Source organism: Terrapene carolina, unplaced genomic scaffold (genome assembly GCF_002925995.2).
Source record: "Terrapene carolina triunguis isolate 2854851 unplaced genomic scaffold, T_m_triunguis-2.0 Scaffold130, whole genome shotgun sequence".
NCBI classification, from domain to species: domain Eukaryota; kingdom Metazoa; phylum Chordata; order Testudines; family Emydidae; genus Terrapene; species Terrapene triunguis.
The window spans coordinates 35,244,870-35,263,778 of NW_020664481.1; the positions used below are offsets into that span (position 1 = coordinate 35,244,870).

General features: G+C 39.4%; 1 protein-coding gene across 3 annotated transcripts in view; it reads left to right on the plus strand.

Annotated features, from left to right (window-relative positions):
* The window catches only part of ZNF536 (zinc finger protein 536), a 228,206-nt gene that overhangs the window by 64,425 nt on the left and 144,872 nt on the right, over positions 1-18,909 (plus strand). For all 3 annotated transcript variants that reach the window (XM_026652897.2, XM_026652895.1, XM_026652896.1), the window contains exon 3: positions 14,687-16,264. In XM_026652897.2, coding sequence (XP_026508682.1) covers positions 14,687-16,264 — 1,578 coding nt within the window. The remainder of the gene's footprint in view (positions 1-14,686; positions 16,265-18,909) is intronic.

The following is an 18,909-nucleotide window of genomic DNA, read 5'->3' on the forward strand; positions in this document are numbered from 1 at the left end:
CTTTGTGCCCCAGCCAACACCAACTAACAGTATGACTACACTGCATTGTAAGCCCAGGCTCGGGCTCGGGCTCAAGCATGATTCCCCTTCTGTCTACACACAAATCTGTCTGATTCAGGCCTGTGCCCAAGCCCCAGGAACCCGCAGGAGCGGAGTGTTCGAGCCTGGGTCCTGCAGGGTTTGGGGCCAAAACCCTATTAGTTTGTAGTGTGGACATAGCTTGGGCCCAGACCCTCTGGCTTCAGGCCCTGAGTGTCTGCTAGGTGATGTCCTACAATCCCGTAGGTCAGTGCTCTTTGTCCTCTCTGTCCCAAGAGTAGCCAGTCAACTCCCAGGAAACGGAAGCAACGCCCCCTTTGTCAAGTACAATAGCTCGGCATTTAAGCCTTGCATTTTATTCTGACTACTGAGCTGCAAACACATTGAACTGTCTCCTGTGTTTGCAATGGATACCAACCAGAAGAAGTCCTTTGCCAATTGTGCTACTTCCTGGCCAGATTTTGGTGAATTTCTGATGCAAGGCAAGCAAAAAGTTTGATGACCATGTGAGCCTGGAAATAGCGAAGAAGATGGCAGCATTGGAAATTCACTGGACCGGTGACCAATGTCAGGAGAGGACTAAGCAGTTCAAAACCAACTATCAGAAAGCCAGGGATGCAAACCACACCTTTTGGAACTCACTGTTATCCCACCTCTTTTACGAGGAGTTTGACCAAGCGCTGGGTAATGCACTGAACACTGACCCACTAGACTTCACAGCAGTCTGGTCAACCAAGATGGTGACTCTCTCACCCCTGAATCTAGAATAGGACTGGAGGGGATACAGCAGGTGCTGGAAGAGGCTACCAAAGTGATTCTGGTGCTGAGACCGGTCCCTGAGGAGGCTTTGCTGCTGGAGCAGCTGCAGAAAATCCTGGGTCCCTACTTGGAGGAGCTTTTTAGTGCCTCCCCTCCTATCCCCAGAGTAGCAGTCCGCCATGGAACCTGAACAGAAACTGAAGAAGCAGAAGTCACCCTTGAGCCTGGTAAGTTTCTGGTTCCATTTTTGTTTTTATGAATATAGTAATGGGAGGGATTTCCAGTTTATGAACCAATGCAAAAGTTATTACCAGCCACAGGTAGCAGCATGTATTTGCTAATGGCAGATTGTACGCCAACAGCTTAGCATCCCTTCCATCTGTCCCCAATACCACCACCTCATGGAATTCAGAATGGAGAATCGGAAGTGCGAACAGTGAAACAAGCATTTAAAAAGTTTTAATAGAAACTTGCACATTCTTGCTACAACATGCCAGGGTATGAAAAATGTGAACTTTATATTAGTTCCCCTATTACTACGCCACTCCATATCAGCCTAAAGGTTTAACAAGCCATCTGTAATCAATGACCTGTAGGGGGGAAGGGTGAAATTTACATGTACATTAACAAGTGTAGTACATTTAAGCTAATGTAGTCCCTATAGTCCATGGGTGATTAAATCATTTGTCCAAAATACAGGTGGGGGGGTTGTATGCAGTCAAGAAATGTGCTGAGGGGTAATGGAGTTCTTGGCAAGTCCATTGTTAGTATATGTGTTTGCATGCAGTCATAACTGGCTGTATTGGAAGCTGTGGGGAGGCGGTAATCCATGCAGATGTAACACCGACAGACCCCAGTCGTTGGTGGGCGGGATCAAACCTGGGACCTTTAGAGCTTAGTGCATGAGCCTCTACTACATGAGCTAAAAGCCAACTGGCTCTTAACTAAGGCTGTAAAGTAGACTCACTTCATCTTTCTCTTTAAGTGGTCTCAGTGCCAGTAGATGGGACAGAACACCACACCAGAAGGTGTGTGGGTTACACAGACACTAACAGAGTCTTTTGTTTGCCTCATGATTTTTGACCCAATTCCAGGTGCTGATAGCTGCAAACTTTCCCCATAGCAGGAACTCCAGATAGGTAGTCACATTTTGGGAAAGGGCATATTTTGGGGTGCCACGTGGGTAGGTGATCAGCCCACTCCACTCATAGATGTGCTCTTCAGTCACCATAAGTTTGAAAACTTATGTGCCATACATGACTGGCTTGCCACCAGCAGCTTGGAATAAAACGTCCCTTTGCCATTCTGGAACCACAAGAATTGTTATGTCCTCCAAAATATGGACTGTCTGCAATGATAGAGAGGGATTGTGTAGTACACCATGATCCACCTGCTTCTCCAGTGCCCAAGGTGGTCTACAATTTTTAAAGTAAACCAATTGTGATTTTTAATTTACCATTCCCTGTGCCCTCTTTTCATTGCTGCTAACCTGATTGTGTCCACAGAGCTTCTGATGTCCGAAGCGTATGGGGTCTCACAAAGTATCATTTTTTGGCAGTCAAATTCCACAAGGATTTTTCCTGTTGTTATGCCCTGAGTCATCTGTGAATTACTGAGACAATAATGTACTCTTTTATGTCTGCTTGCAGGTCTCTCAACCGGCCATTGTACCTCAGCAGTCAGACACATTCCAGCGGAAGCCTAGATCTCCGTACCATCATAGATTGGTCAAACAGGAAGATTTTCTGTGATGAGCTTATGTTTGACATTCTGGACAGGGTCAACAAGCAAGTGCAATACCACAGAGAGAAGGATCCATGGCAAGTAGAAAGGCAAGATGAAAAGAACAGGCAGGCTACAGAGCAGGAGGAGAGAATTGCTGCCATGTGCTCAGGCCCAGGAACACTTTGGACAATTCCATAGTTGGGTGGCTCATGCAACCAGGCCTTAACAGCAGCTGGACAGGGCAAATCTACTCCCTGCAGTCCTCTATCCCCTTCGGGGCTTTTCTCCTCCCAACATACTTCTGTCCCCATGCTGACCCTCTCTCCCTTGCAGGCCTCCACACCCATGCAGTGATGTCAAGTTCATGCTAAATGCACAAGAAAGGAAAAGGAGAACATGCCAGAGGACACACAGATTTAAGGATTGTTTTGATGGCACTGGTTCAGTGTTTGCACTTTGTACTGTTTGGTTAATGCACTTTGATTTATTACTGGTTTTGCTGAGTTTTGATGTTCTAATGGCAGCTGGGCTGCCTGCAATGCTATAATATTGTTTTTTTTGTAATACATCCATGTTCACAAATAAAGGTTTTTATTTAATTAAGAAAGTTTATTGCCATCACTACATCATACAATGTGCATTTGAATAATAAAGATAAACACACACTAAGGCACAACAGAGAACTTGAATCCAGACACAATTTTTGAGTATATCTACGTACAACGATCCATAATGTAAATGCACAGCCCCCCTTTCACAAACAGCCATTTCATCCATAAGAAAATTTCATATCAACGCCCACATTCACTGCATACAGTGACAGTATCCTCCTCTTCATTGTGTGATGTGACAGTACCTCAGTACCATGATGTGTGTGCTGTAAGCATTGCTGTACAAAAACATTCCTAAGATAACTATCCCCCATCTTCCATTGCCTGTGCAAGTCCGTAATATGGGAGTGCAGAGCCCCCCTGATTTTTGTTGCTAGGGTGCATCCTGTTCAAGCTGTGATAAATGCACTTTCTGGCTGAGTGTACTGAGTTCAGCAATCCATTGCTGTCATAGAGTCACTCAGGGGCAAATGGCTCACTTTTGGCTTCACAAAGATCATGAAGACCACAGCAAGTCACACTACTGCAGACAGCACTGATGACACCGACATCCAAACGTCTGTAAACAGCACCAGCAGGATTTCAGTCTGTCAAACGCACAGTCAACCGCCATTCTGTACCTGCTGAGTGTGTAACTGAACCATCTTGTGCCAGGCCCTCTGAAATCAAGCCAAGGGTTCATAAGCCAAGGCAAAAGGGGTTACACAGAGTCCCCGAGGATAACAGTGGGGATAGTACCTCTATGACAGTGTCATTTGGTGGGAATAGTGTCCCAGCCTGTCCATGAATGTAGATTCCTAATTGTCAGAAAACCCTGGCATGATGAACATTTCCAGAGCAGCTCACATTGGCATCCATAAATCAACCTCTTTGGTCTACAAGGGTTCTGCATAATAATGAAGTAGTGTCCTTTGTGGTTTATGTACTCATATACTCCTTAAGGAAAGCAAACTGGGGCACCTGAATCCCATCAAGGGCCCTGGCACAGATTGGAAAGCAGGGCCAGCTCCAGGCACCAGCTTAACAAGCAGGTGCTTGGGGCGGCCAAGGGAGAGGGGCGGCACCTGCGGCAATTCGGGGGCAGCAGGTCCCTCCCTCTAGGAGCGAAGGACCTGCCGCTGAACTGCCGCCACCGATCGCGGCTTTTTTTTTTTTTGCTTGGGGCGGCAGAAATGCTGGAGCCGGCCCTGTTGGAAAGCCCATTTTCTCAAAACGGGCAATTATTTCAGGGCTATTGTTTATGCCCATTGTCTTTGAGTAAATCACACTCCCAATTTCCTCAGAAGCCTCTGCCACCACTTTACTCACAGTTGACTTTCTAGCACCAAATTGGTTAGCAATGGATTTGTCGCAGAATGAGGTAGCCAGCTTCCAGATAGTTATAGCAACTTGCTTCTGGACTTTTCTAGCCACCCTCATACCACAGAGACTGTTGTGTCATGATGCTGGAGGGTTGGGGCAAGGTGCTCATAAAGCCATACAAGGTAATTGATTTATTGGGGGGAAAGTACAAGGCTTCACTGGGCAGGCTAAGTTGAGTCCCAACATCTTAATGCAGAGATTAGTTCTTCTCTGGCTGACTGAACAATATTCAGTCAGGGAGGAATTTTAAAGGGAGCATGTCACATTGATATTTGGCTGCCTCGTGAGAGGAAGAAAAAGCCTCTTCCCCACCCCCCAAAGCAACTGGAGAAAGAGGTGGTGCCTTAGAGTAACTCCAGTGATGATGGAGGAAGGAGCCTTAATGCAGAGATAGTTCCTTTAAATCAGAAGATCAGTGTTATGGGTCAGAAGGGGTGTGTGTGTGTGCAGATTGTCCCCCTGTAACATTCCTAGGTTACTTCTTTATGTTAGCCTGTCTAATTGGGGAGAGGGCCCTTAGTTTCTTGCTTCCACAGAACTATTCATTTTAGTGCAGTAGAGAGGACTTTACTGCATGCTTGATCCCTGCAGCCAGATCAGCTGTGGTATGGCTGGACAGACAAGCCCAAGAACAGGGAGTTGTTCCCTAAGGAAGTGGAGAGCTCATTTGCTTCTCTTCTACCCTCACAGCTTCTTGCTGAAGAGGTTTTTGTTGGTTTGGGGTTATTGCTTTCCATACCAGCCTGACCTTTCTGTTAGATAGGTAATCCTTGCTGTAGAACATCTACCTTCTGAGCTTGCATGAGTCAGAAGTCTGTGGATATTTTGTGTTTGGTAAGAGTACCGCCATGGTCAGATGTGACTCTCACAAACATATTGTTTATAAAAGCTAAGTGGTATAAGAATGGAATCACACAGCTGCATACAGATTGCAGCTAATTCTGAACTTCATTTGTACCAGTGGAAATCAGGAGTGACTCCATTAAGTCAAAGAAATTAAAGATTGTAACTAAGAATTTGAATCTGTGTCTAAAATTATGCCATGCTAGTAATAACTGATATTAAGCATACCAATAAATGAATTAGCTAAATCCTACTGTTTCCTTAAATCATAGTAAAAACAAGAACATTCTTTAATATAGTCATGTGATGTCATTCTATCCAGTCTACATTTGAATATCCCCAAAATACCTTACAAAAACCAAATGAAATGCAGATAAAGTATGCAAGTGCAAACTGGGATATTACTAATAAAATACAGTGTGTATGAGTGGAGAGTTTGACATGCTGGGTACTTTACTTGGTTGGATATGACTATGCACTCATGGGTTGTGCAGTCATCCTTTAGAGTATTGATTCTATTCTCTGCTACCACCCTTATGGGAATTAGAATGCTCAACATTCTTTTTAAGGACAGTCATTCCAGTAAAATGTCAATAGTGGTAATTGAATGGAGTGGAGGGATGTGGCTAGGGCATTGGCCAGAGATCTAGGTTCAAGCATCTGCTCTGCCACCGGCTTCCTGTGTGACCTTGGACAGGTTACTTAGCCCCTCTGTGCATCAGGTCCCAATATGTAAAATGATAATACCTTCCTACCTTTCAGGAGTGTTGTGAGGATAGATACATTAAAGTTTATGTGGTGCTCAGATACTGTGGTATGTACCTTAGATAGATAGTGCACAAAATACATGGAGGTTTATACCCTGTAAGGTGCTGAACACCGTCCAGGACTTCCAGAGAACCCTCAACTCCTATAGAAGTTAATGAATTGCAGGTACTCATCATCTTACAGAACTGGGCTTGTAGAGCACATAAAGTGATAACAATAAAAATATATTGTACTCTGAAACTGCTTGTCATCATGTTATCTAGAGGCAAATTTTCAAACTTGCACAAGGACCTTTGCATGTTCTCAATGTAGGCATTCAAGAACCCCCGTTTGTTTACACAAAGTCAGGGTTTGCACCTAGCATTCATACGTGCTCAAACCCTGACTTTTATGTTCATGTCACCCAGGTAAGGAAGATGGAATAAAGCCACGTGCATGAGTGGGCTTGAGAATTTGGCCCTACACCTATGAAAGGGAGAGAGAGGGGCAAAAATACTTAGCAGGGTGAGAGACTGACCTGTAGTATACATAATTAATAGTCTATATCATGCATATCTTATATTTTCTCTTGGAAATGCGACCATGCAATTTTGAAACATGCTTAGATGAGCTGATGGAATACACTCAAAATGGTGCTGTTTTAAATTAATTCAACTCACATTTTCTTCCTAAAAAGAGACTGGCTGTTGCCATTCTCTCAAGGTACGTGTAGTGGGATGAGCAATATGAATAATTAAGGAAAATGGGGCTGTGTGCTCCAAGAGAAGACAATTTTGGTATTGAACATCCTTTATTCTTACATTTCTAAGATGAACTAAAAGGACTTTTCATTTCTCTAGATTTCTCCAGATTTCCCATCCTTAACATTGTGCAGCTTGCCTTTTCCTGCCTTAATGACATCCCAAACTTTTGTTGAAAATAATTGATTGAATTTAAATTTCCTTAAAAGTTTAAGAGGTAATGTTACAGTATAAATTTCCTACCAAACACTAAGTAGGGAAATATCCATTAGTGAAATTAACTACAGTTTCTAGGTAGCTAACAATGTGCAGTATACAGTAGGGCATGGCTAATGAACACTGCAGTGGGTGATATTTCATTATACAAATTAATGCTCACATTTTAATGGGAAAGTCACATAATGAATCTCAGCTTCAGTGACAGCAATTAGAGACACAGATTGTCCCCTTCTGGACAAGGCACTGTTTAGCAATAAGCAGCTGTGTAAAAAGTCTTCAGGTTTACAACATATATATGCTTTGGGGGAATTAGTGTACAGTTTATATTAATGTACTGAAGCTTCACTGCAAAGGAACAACCATATTTATCTCTCCATGTGTTAACTAAGTAAAGACATGTTGAAAGACTAAATATCAGAGATGGGATGTAAATACATGAAAATGTTCAAGTCTATAACTTTACAAAAATTAAAATCTTTTACTGTGTGTGGCATGATACAATGGAAAACCCTTAAGTTACTGGGTCAGAAGCATCAAATACTTTTTTGGGGGAAAGAGGGTATTTACATTTTACATATTTAGTTAAAACTCTAGGGAATAAAGAAAAGAAGTAGTCAACCGATAAGTCTGAAAAACAGATTAATTGTGTGGTGAAACATGTGCATGATCCAAAAATAATCCTACGGAACCTTTGCTATTCCATTTGGTTTAAAAAGTGTGAAGTGAATGATGAGAATGATAAAAGAAATTACTGTGTAAGAATAGGCATAATAATGAACTAATTAAATCATACAGCAATTCATTTTTAAAATATCTACTGTACAATGGATAAAATAGGTTATCAATAACCAGTCCAATGATTAAAAAAGCTATAAGATGTTTTCAATATTTTTATTAAACAATATTCACTGGAGTTATAAGCTGTTTGATTTCATGATGCTTACTGTGAAAGACAATAACTATTTCTTATGCCGAAGTACATGGGATCAAATTCTGGATGTCCAGTGCCTGTGGGGGCTGGCAAAAAACCCTCTGCCAGCTGCAAGAGCATTGCATGTGAGGTAGATGTGCCTATCAATGACTGCTGTTAAGGGGAGAGACCACTGCACAATGGAAGAACATTAACGAGGATTGGCCTGGTGATCAAAGGGCAGGTCCATGTGTACACTCTCTAAGAAGGCTTCTTTGGTTAAAAAAAATCATCCTGGTTAAGAAGGGAGATGTAAGAAATAATCAAAAGTTTTAAAACCCCAAATCAAAAAAATAGAAAAATGGAGAAGCTGATAGCAGTAAGTACAAATTGGCAGTTAGGAAATGAAGACATCTGATAAAGAAAATAAACGGTATTGGTGAAAAATCTATGTAAAGGACAACAAAAAGTCATTATTTAAATATATCAGAAGCAAATGCAATCCTAGCAATGGTATACATCTGATACTAGACAAGGATGGTAAACTTGGATGGTAAGCAGAAAGGGCAGAAGCATTCAATAAATATTTCTATTCTGTATTCAGATAGAAGCAGGATGATGTATTCATATCTTACAGTGATAATAAAATGTTTTCTATGTCATGAGTAAGTAGGAAGGATGTTAAACAGAAACCATTAAAGTTAAACATTTAAAAATCTGTAGGACTGGAAAACTTGTGCCCAACAGTATTAAAAGAATTGGCCAATGACCTCTCTGAAGCATTAATGTTGATTTTTAAAAGTCTTGGAACATTAGGGAAGTTTCAGAAGACTGGAAAAAAGCTAATGTTGTGCCAATATTTCAAAAAGGGAAAACAGAAAGACTTGGAAAACTATAGGTTGTTTAGCCTGACATCAATCCTGGGCAAAATCATGAAAAGGCTGATATGGAATGCAGTCAGTAAAAATTTAAAACATAGTATCATAATTAATGCCAATCAGCACAAGTTTTATGAAATTAGATTTTGTCAAACAAATTTGATATAATTTTTTGATAAAATTACAAATTTGGTTGACAAAGATAACTTCGCTGTCACGTTAGACTTCCATAAGCCACTTGACTTAACCCCATGTGACACTGTGATGACAAAAAAAAATAGCAGTACACAAAACGAATGTGGCCTAGATTAAATGGATTAAAACACTGTTAACTGATAGATCACAAAATGTACTGGTAAATGGGGAGCCAGCATCCAATGAGGGGATTTCTACTGAAGTCCTACAGGGAGATTTTCTTCATCCAATGCTATGTAATATCTTTAACAATGATCTGGAAGACAATATAAAATCATTGCTGGTAAAATTTGTAATGTCACAAAACCTGGTGGAATGGTAAATAATACTGGAGATAGCCAGTTATACAGACTGACCTGGATCACTTGGTAATGTGAACAACATTTGAACAACATGCATTTTAACACAGCCAAATGTAAGGTCTTATATCTAGGAACAAAGAGTGTAGGTCACATTTATAAGATTGGGGGACTGTATTCTGCAAAGTAGTGACTTTGTAAAGGACTTAGGGATAATGGTAGATAAGCAGTGAGCATGAGCTCCCATGCAATGCTGTAGCTAAGAGGGCAAACACAATCCTTGGAGGCATACCAAGGGAAACATGAAGTAGGAGTAGGGAGGTGGAGCAATCTCATGGCACACCAGTGAGACCATTACTGGAACACTGTGTCCAGTTCTGGTGTACACACTTTAAAAAGAATTTCAAAATATTGGAAAGGGTGCAGAAAAGAGCAAAAAAAAAAAAAAGATTAGAGTGATACATGGAAAACATGACAGACTAAAGAAGCTCAGTCTATTTAGTTTATCAAAGAGAAGGCTAAGACGTGACTTGATTGCAGTCTACAAGTACCTACATGGGTAAGAGATTTCTGACAACATTTTAATCTAGCAGAAAAAAGTCATAATGATCCAATGGTTGGACGTTGAATCTAGACAAATTCATACTAGCAGTAAAGCATAAATTTTGAACATTGAGGGTAATTAATTTTTGGAACAGTTTACCGAGGGACATGGTGGATTCTTCATTACTTGAAATTTTTAAGTCAAGACTGGTTATCTTTCTAACATGTATGTGTAAGGTTGTTTGGCTTATGATTTGCACAATATCAGTCTAGATGAGTGGTGGACAACCTGCGGCCCGTGGGCCATACGTGGCCATCAGGGTAATCAGCTGGTGGACTGCAAGACAGTTTGTTTACATTGACTGTCCGCGGCACGGCTGCCTGCAGCTCCCAGTGGCCGTGATTCCCGGCCACTGGGAGTTGCAGGCGGCCGTGCCTGCGGACAGTCAAGGTAAACAAACTGTCTTGCGGCCCGCCAGCGATTACCCTGACAGGCCGCGTGCAGGCCACAGGTTGCCCACCACTGCTCTAGATTATCATAAATTATTCCTTCTTGCTTTAGGAATAATCTGGCAGTGGCCTCCATATACAACCCAAAAATAGGTTATTCATTTGCATAGAATAATTAGATTGCACATAAGGACAGCAGGTGGAACTGGTAGTAGCCTGAATAGGTTATACATGCATGTTGCTCATCAGTGTTCTATACATAGAAACTGTTTGCATTGGACAATGTCTGTTTCCAGTTGTCTACCAGGAATTTATAAAGTTTTTACAGAAGTCTTTAATTTTATCATAGCCTGATGTAAAATAGTTCTGTGATATGACTTATGCCTCATAAATCAGATGTTAGACAGATAAAAACTCTGATTATGCTGCTTAGATAGCTTCTCTATCCATGGTTTTTATACCATGTATTGGGATAGTTTTTAACAAGGTTGGGAAAAGGCTTGTGCAGCTGCAGACGGGTCAGGGAATTAGCAAGATCAAGAGAATAAGTCCCATTCTGAATCACGAACAACGACTCTCGAATATATCAGACATTTGAAAAAATGTTTCCGTCACCCCCACATGGCAACTTTAATTTATGTAAACTGAAATTAAGTGTTAAATAACTCATCCAGACTCTGTTCTTGGCAGTATTACTGGGTAATCATTACATGAGGATGAGCTCTCTGAAACATTTTTCAAAGTATTAGATACAAACAAATAGTCTTCTAACAGAACCATGCCCAGCATTCATGTCTCACTTAGTCTTCCTTGAGCAAGTATTATTAAGATACCTGGCAGAATCACGGACGTGAAGTATCTGGCGATTTTTTCGTTATACATCTTTGGTGGGGGAGGGGTAGTTTCAGTAGTCCAGAACTTCACTGTTGCAAATCACACTGGGGCTGAAATTTGGCATGTTGGTTGTCAAATTGGATAGATTGAATGCCATTTAAATATGTATGACCAATTCTTTAATTTAGAGGTTGTTGGAGAATCTAAATTTAACAGGTTTGAAGATGTATTTTCCCCCCTAATGCCAGCCTCTGAAATAGCAGTAGTTAATTTTACAAGTGGATAAGATAACCTTAAAGGGTAATAATTACTTTAGGTGTTGTGATTGGAAAACATTGTTTTCAGGTGTACTATTTCCCTTGCCCAGTTTGGTAGGACGAAGGTGGCTTAATGTGTTGCTATATGATAGGTCACAGATTGAGCCTTCATTTAAATCCTTGTTCCCCGCCTGGCAAGAGATGGGAGCATTATAGTGGTAGTGGACTCAACTCCAATGGAAATTTACAATTTTTATCACTCTGTCTCAGTGGGTGGTCTCTTACAGACTAGTGTTGATGGAATGTGTTGGGAGCTTTTCAGGCCTCCTCTGTTGAAGGGAACTCTCCCGTGGGGCCTTTGAAAAGGTGGGGAAAATTGAATATCTTCAGGGCTCAGCAATTAAAAATAAAAGTATGTTGTCAGTGCAGAATGCTTTGGATGGAAGACACTTTATAAGTGCAAAGCATATTAGTATTAGTATTTCCTCTAGTTAGCATATTAATTTTCTTGCACCCCTTATTAAATATACTTATTGCCTTAAGCACCTCCTGAGATGTGTATAGGATCATTAGTGCAGCCTACATTGTAGAATGTGAGTTTATACTGCATCTGCAATGGTAGAACACAACTTCTAATGATGTCACTTGAAGTGCAGCACATATATCTATCAACTAGAGTTACTATAAATGTAAACGGTGCAAGTAACTGCATTTAAACATTTCCGCATAGGTATAGGAAGAGTTTTTTCAGGTAAGAGGAATGGGGATTAGAAAATGCAGGCATTGAGCTACAAAAGGTTTCTAGAGTCTTTTCTCTGCAGCCACATGATTGGCTCTTAGACAATGCTTTAAATCCATAATTTGTGTCAAAGAGTATTAGAGACCCCCTAACTATTTGATTTTAACAAATAGAAACCAAAGCTCTGGGACAACATGAAATGGCTCCAAAACTTGGAGCACAAGTATGCTGTAAAACGAATGTTAATGTGTGTGTCCATATTTTTGCCAGGAGCAGAGCTATCACAGAATATTCATGCTCCTGAAATTAATAATTTGCATGCGGGTATGTGCATAGAGGCTATTGCCATTTCAGGGCATAGATGCATACAAATATGCAGAACATGACCTCTGATCCTTTTCCCTACCATAAAATGCTTTCAGTAGAAGATGGCCTGCAGAATAGTCTCTTTGGGTTTGAGAGGAAACCATTTCAGCTTTGTGTCTCCTACTGTTTGGCATAGGTTGGCTGGTAGGTTCTTCATGTACAGCACCTACTAGAATTTAGCCAATAGTTGGGTTGATAAAGAGGGCAGTGGTGGGGTTCCAGAGACTAACTGGATATTCGTGAAACACTCAGAAGTTGCACTGAAACTTTCAGTTTGATTTCTCATGTTAAAATGTGTGGACCCAGGCCTAAAGTATGAGCCATGTTAATAACCAGCTCTTACGTGAACCATGTTAATCAAACTTTGTAGGGAAGGGTGCATCATCATACAATAGGTGCTGGGCAGTGTAGGGCCCTCGTGTCTCATAATTTAGCCTCAGGATTACATTATGGACCATGGCTAGAGTGTTTATAATTTTCTTTAGCCCTCGTTGAGTGAGAGAACACATTCAGCTACTGTACATGGTCAGTAAGCCTGTTAAGATAATGCTGTAGGATCATTTTGATTGTTCCTTTTACTTAATCTTGTTTAGCTGATTCAGATGATCGGCAAGAGGTGTAAAAATCCCAAGTATTTACCAAATTCTCATTTGAGCACTTAGTTTAAAATATTAAAAAGTTTGAAAACTTTCCATTTTTATTTTAAATGGATTTTGAGGTTGTTCAAGAATTAGTAGCTTTTCAATGAGTATGATAATCCATGTAATATGATACTATTACTATGATTCTGGAGGAAATTTTAAAACAATGAACTACTTGCAGGGTAGTGTTCACAGGTTTGCCATTGCCTTTTAGATCAGAAAGAAAACACATGAGAGAAAACAGTTCCTTGTCTTGTTGAGGTTCCTCATAGGAATAATTGCTGATATTGACAGGCCATTATTAAAAAGAAGCTTACAGTACTGTCAAACTCCTGTCTCTTTCAGGGAGTATTTCTGCACTCAAGTCTACAAGGAACCCTTGATTGCTAACAAGTGCTCTGCATATATTTAAATTTACATTTATTTAGACATATTTTCTTTGTGGATATATATAAATCTATGATTGTATGTGAATATTTTATATATACGTAATATCTCTGAATTCTTTTAAATCATGGCAAGAAAAATAAAAGTTTAGTATTGAGTTCAAATATATATTTAATTCATGAAATTCATCTAATATGTTTTAAAATACTATTTAAGCTGATCTTTACTCTCTAGAAAAGTGTTTATTATAGGTAAATTACACATTTTACTACTGGAGCATTAGAAATGCCATTAGTACAAATTTAAAGCGCTGCAAAAACCAGTAGATAATGTTAATTTCAAATACAGAAAGTAAATATATTTTGTACCTTTTTATTACTCACTTTCTTTTTAATTTTATTGACTGCTTTTTATCTTAGCTATATGTTCTTACATGCTGCAATCCTAATGTACTGTAATGATATTAATATTTTATAGAATCTGTATTTATAGTTCTTTATTTAGAAACAATGCAGTAGGTCTGCAGATCTTTGAATCCTTCTGGAATGGTGCCCTCCAAATAATGATAAATTACTTGTGCAGTATGCCATTTGCTAATTATATCCATGATTTACTGCAGAGCAAGCCTTAAATCATTCATTTCAGTCTTGCGTAACAGTGCCATAAAATTTTTAGGTTTTAAAAATGGTTTCCATGTGTATAATTTAAACAAATTTTTTAAGCAATTGTATATACAAAATATTGCAACTATCCATTTGCTACATACTTTTTCTTTTTTTTAACTTGTACTTTTAATGATTACTGTGGTTGAAATTGTTATGCTTCATTTTCATAATCACAGCTTTTAATTCTACAACCGTTTTTACATGTTACATTAAGAAAAAGATAGCCAATTGTGTGTAGATAGTATGTCTTTCCTGAATTGCCCCATGTGCTAGAAAATCATTTAAAAGATCTTAAAACTATAAATTATCTTCTATTAAAGTATCATTTAAAATATTAGCTGAAGGGTGGGGTTTTTTTGTTTTAAAAGAACAAACGTTGATTTTTCTTCGCTATTCCATAGACCGAAGCACAGATAACATACATTATATATTTGTCTTTTTTGTATGTATTTTCAGGTGAGAAACCTTACAAGTGTCCACATTGTGACTATGCAGGCACTCAGTCTGCATCCCTCAAATACCACTTGGAACGGCACCACAGGGAGCGACAGAATGGAGCTGGACCTCTCCCTGGGCAGTCTCAAAGTCAGGAACACAAGGACGAAACATCAAGTAAAGGATCTCTGTTTATTAGACCAGACATACTGAGAGGAGCCTTCAAGGGTCTTCCTGGTATTGATTTCCGAAGTGGCCTGGTCTCTCAGCAGTGGACATCAGGAATGCTTTCTTCTGGAGATCAACAAGGACAAGCAGCTGGCATGTCTTCTGAGGTATCTTCAGAGAATATGAAGGGTTCTGACATATCTTCCAAAGGAACACACTTTTCTGAACTTGGCCGAGCATATCAGAGCATGGTTGGAAATGGTGTGAACTTCCAAGGGTCTTTGCAAGCTTTCATGGACAGCTTTGTCTTAACTTCCTTAAAGAAAGAAAAAGAAATGAAGGATAAAGCATTATCTGATTCACTTTCCATAAAAACTCTGGGCTCAGAGAGCGTTGAGGATAAAATAAGTACCAAGTCCTCACAAAGAAAAACAGAAAAATCACAGTATGAGCCTCTTGACTTATCTGTGAGGCCAGATGCTGCCTCACTTCCAGGTTCATCTGTTACAGTTCAAGACAATATTGCTTGGCATGGCTGCTTATTTTGTTCCTTTACAACGTCATCTATGGAATTAATGGCTCTGCATCTTCAAGCCAATCACTTAGGCAAAGCTAAACGTAAAGATAATATTTTAGGAAACAGCAAAGATCACTCTCGGGAGGCTTCAGCTTCAGCAAACAAAGTCAGTTTGCTCTCCTCTTCAGTGCAGCCCAGCAAAGAGGCAATAGTTTCAAATTTGATTAGCCAGCTGGACTCAGCTTCTGAGAAAATGACCCAAGGACAAAATAAAGAGATGCTGGGAGAACAAAAGAATGCTGCCTGGCCCAGCCATATGGATTCCACTTTTTGTAATTTTACAACAGACTTCTACAAGCAGTTTGGTGTTTATCCTGGTGTTATTGGCACAGGAGCACAAAATTCTTGCACCAGTAACAAACCCGAAGTGAAAACACAATCTGAAGATGACCCAAATATTTTGCTCTCTGACTCTGTAAATAAAAGTGCTACTGATGACCTTTCTGACATAGCTTCATCTGAGGATATGGAATCCTCCAAGGAAGAAAACATTGAAGATGAGGACATTGAAACAGAACCAGATATTATGAACAAGCACTTATCTGCCCTAAATAAAGAAAGCAGTGAAGGAGGTGACAATATACAAAGCGCAGTCACCTCACAACCAACACAAGGACTAATATCACGGTTGCCACAAACAGAAAAGCCGTGGCACAGCCAGAATCTTCTCTCCTCCCATGAAACTGCACAAGGTGTGATGAAACCTGAACAAGTACAGGGTCCACAGGTCCTTGAGAAGCAGATGAACATGTTGTCAGTCCTAAGAGCTTATAGCTCTGATGGCTTAGCAGCCTTTAATGGACTTGCAAATAGCACAGCAAGCAGTGGATGTATCAAGAGACCTGACTTGTGTGGTAAGTTTTAGACCTTCTTTCAGACCATTTCAGAAAACAATCCTGCGAATCACTAAGCTGCTCTCTAAACATGCTTAACCACATTTCTTAGTAAATGCAAATTTAAAATAAATGTTTAAAAAATCAGTGGGCAAAATTCTACTATATTACATGTGCAGCTCCATATAAATCAGTGAGCATGTAGCTGACAGCAGAATAGTCTTCTATGTGCTGTCTAGAGTTGCATACACTTATACAATTTTTTTAGGAATGATACTGTTTTTAAATTAAAGTAGCAGCAAATATAGACTGTGCTAGTGGCATGTGCAGGCAATATTTACTGCTTCATTTATTCAGAGGGGGGAAAGTTTTTTAAAAATTGACATGGTAACTTGCAAACTTTTCAGTATTTGATTTTATAAAAATTTAAGAAAAACGCTGGATGCTTTGCCAAGCCAACCTTGCTTTCTCATACTTTTTTCTTTATACTGAATTAGGGTATATTAAATTCACACAACACTAACCAAATCAAATGCCAAGTGGATGGAATGCTCCTATTTGTAGTCAGGAACCCAATATTTGTTCCCTCCTACCCCCCTTTGCCATTTTTGTGACTTGTTTCAGTATGAAACATATAGCTGTGTTCTTTGATTATTTTCAGAGGTTAAGTAACTATATTTTCACTGTTCTAACTGGAGGTTGTACAGGTTGTGTATTACCTAAATAGGATTATGCCAGTAGGTAATTTAAGAAAGAAAGAAAGAAAGAAAGAAAGAAAACTCTTATTCTTATTTATCTCTGATTTACTAAATTCAAGTTTTTCTTTCTCAGCTCACACAGTCTGTTTGCCAAAAATGAAAAGTTAAAATCATTTGGGGGAGAATATAACAGCTTTTTATTTGTCTACTATTCTGTAAGCATAGTTCTGGCAGAATAATACTGTAATATGTAATCCCTTGAAAATCTGTGTCTTTTTCAAAAAGCAGTGTCAGCAAAGGATGACAGACCTCCGTTATATTTCCAATCACAAATGGATTGGAGTAATGTTGTTTCACTACACCTTCAAACTAATCAAAAATAAAACAATCACAGTTGAGTGTTCATGACAAGATTTACTTCCTTTCCATTGTTTAGTAGGATAAAAGAAACAGTAGCCCAGATTAATAAAGTTAGGACAACTCAAAATTTAGGCCCGGATCCTGTAAACACTTGTAGCCCTTGCTTAACTTTAAACAAGAGGGAACTCCCGTTAACGTCAATGGGTCTAAACATGTACTTTATATTAGGCACATGCACAAGTGTTTCCAGGAGCTCTGGGCCTCAGTTGGTACAATTATTTTTTCCTGATTAACTAAAAGATAACTACAGAGTTGGAAATGATTCCAGATTGTCAGAAATCACTAAATAGATTTCTGACAATTTGAAAAATATTGGCAGTTGCTTTTGTTATGTGGTTCATAAAGGCCTACTTCCCATTTTGATTTCAATGTGAGGAATATAATTCACCAGTTTTATAGTCATAAATAAAAACATGACAAAGAAATCATAATTTTAAAAATAGAAAAATTAAAAGACACTCCAAACTTTTTCCAGCTCCTCAGTTTAGTTGCAGTGTTAAAAATAACATGCATTTTGCCCTTTCACACTACCCATAGGAATCTGCTTTCCAGCAAGAATCAAGCCACCAGAAAACAGTTAACAAAACAAAAAATCCCTAATATTATCGAAATGAGGTAATATTATTTCTATTAGGTTTTTTTTCCATTTTCAATCAATTCAGTAGGCATATTATGAGCTGTTGAGTTTAAAGACTGACTCCCAAGCTCTGCCCAGTGATCCTGCATTTAACTTGAAGCATAAGGAAAAAAAGCAACACAACATAAGCTTGTCTGTTCTATTTTGTAAGCTATTTTTTGTACTAAAAATGCAATGCAAGTCCTCTTTTCTCCCCTCTCCAAAAATAGCATTTTAAAATTCTTAGCTGACATGTCTACTGTGTATTTGCAGAACATGACTAAAATGCTGAATATTTTAATATATTATTTAAAACATTTATATACCTCTTAACAAAAGAGGACCAGGATCAACAAGCCCAGTGATGATAATTACTTATTTATTTGGTTAGATTAGACACCACCCAGAAACGACTTCTGGCTTGTGTTTTCATTTTCTCTATGACATTTTGTACTGTGAAATCGTGCTCCATCTGTGAGTGTTAGCATGGGGAGTCTCACCTGATGCTTCTGCACTTGCAGATTAGTCAGCAGGCACCCTCTGTGAATTTATTAGCTCTAGCCTTCCCACTTGGATGAAGACCGCCACCTCAATAATGGGCCCTCTCTGTCTTTTACTGTCTCAGAGATCAGAAAGCTAGAGGCAGAGACCCACATCTGTTATCAGGGCGTCACTCTTGTGCTCAGGCATGAGCCCATAGAGATTGTACAAAGTTGGCCCCTTTCCACATCTGCTGATGTGCAAGTTACCACCATGTGGACATCAGGAACATCCTAGGAGAGAGAGCATTATAAGGACATCTCTTTGATGCAATCCTGGCACAATTGTTTTTTCCCTGTGTGATTGCTGAGAGAAGACTATTGTTCTTTCCAGAGTCAGAACAGATTTTTTTCTAATAACTGAAATAAAATAATATCTTTGTCTGAATTAGT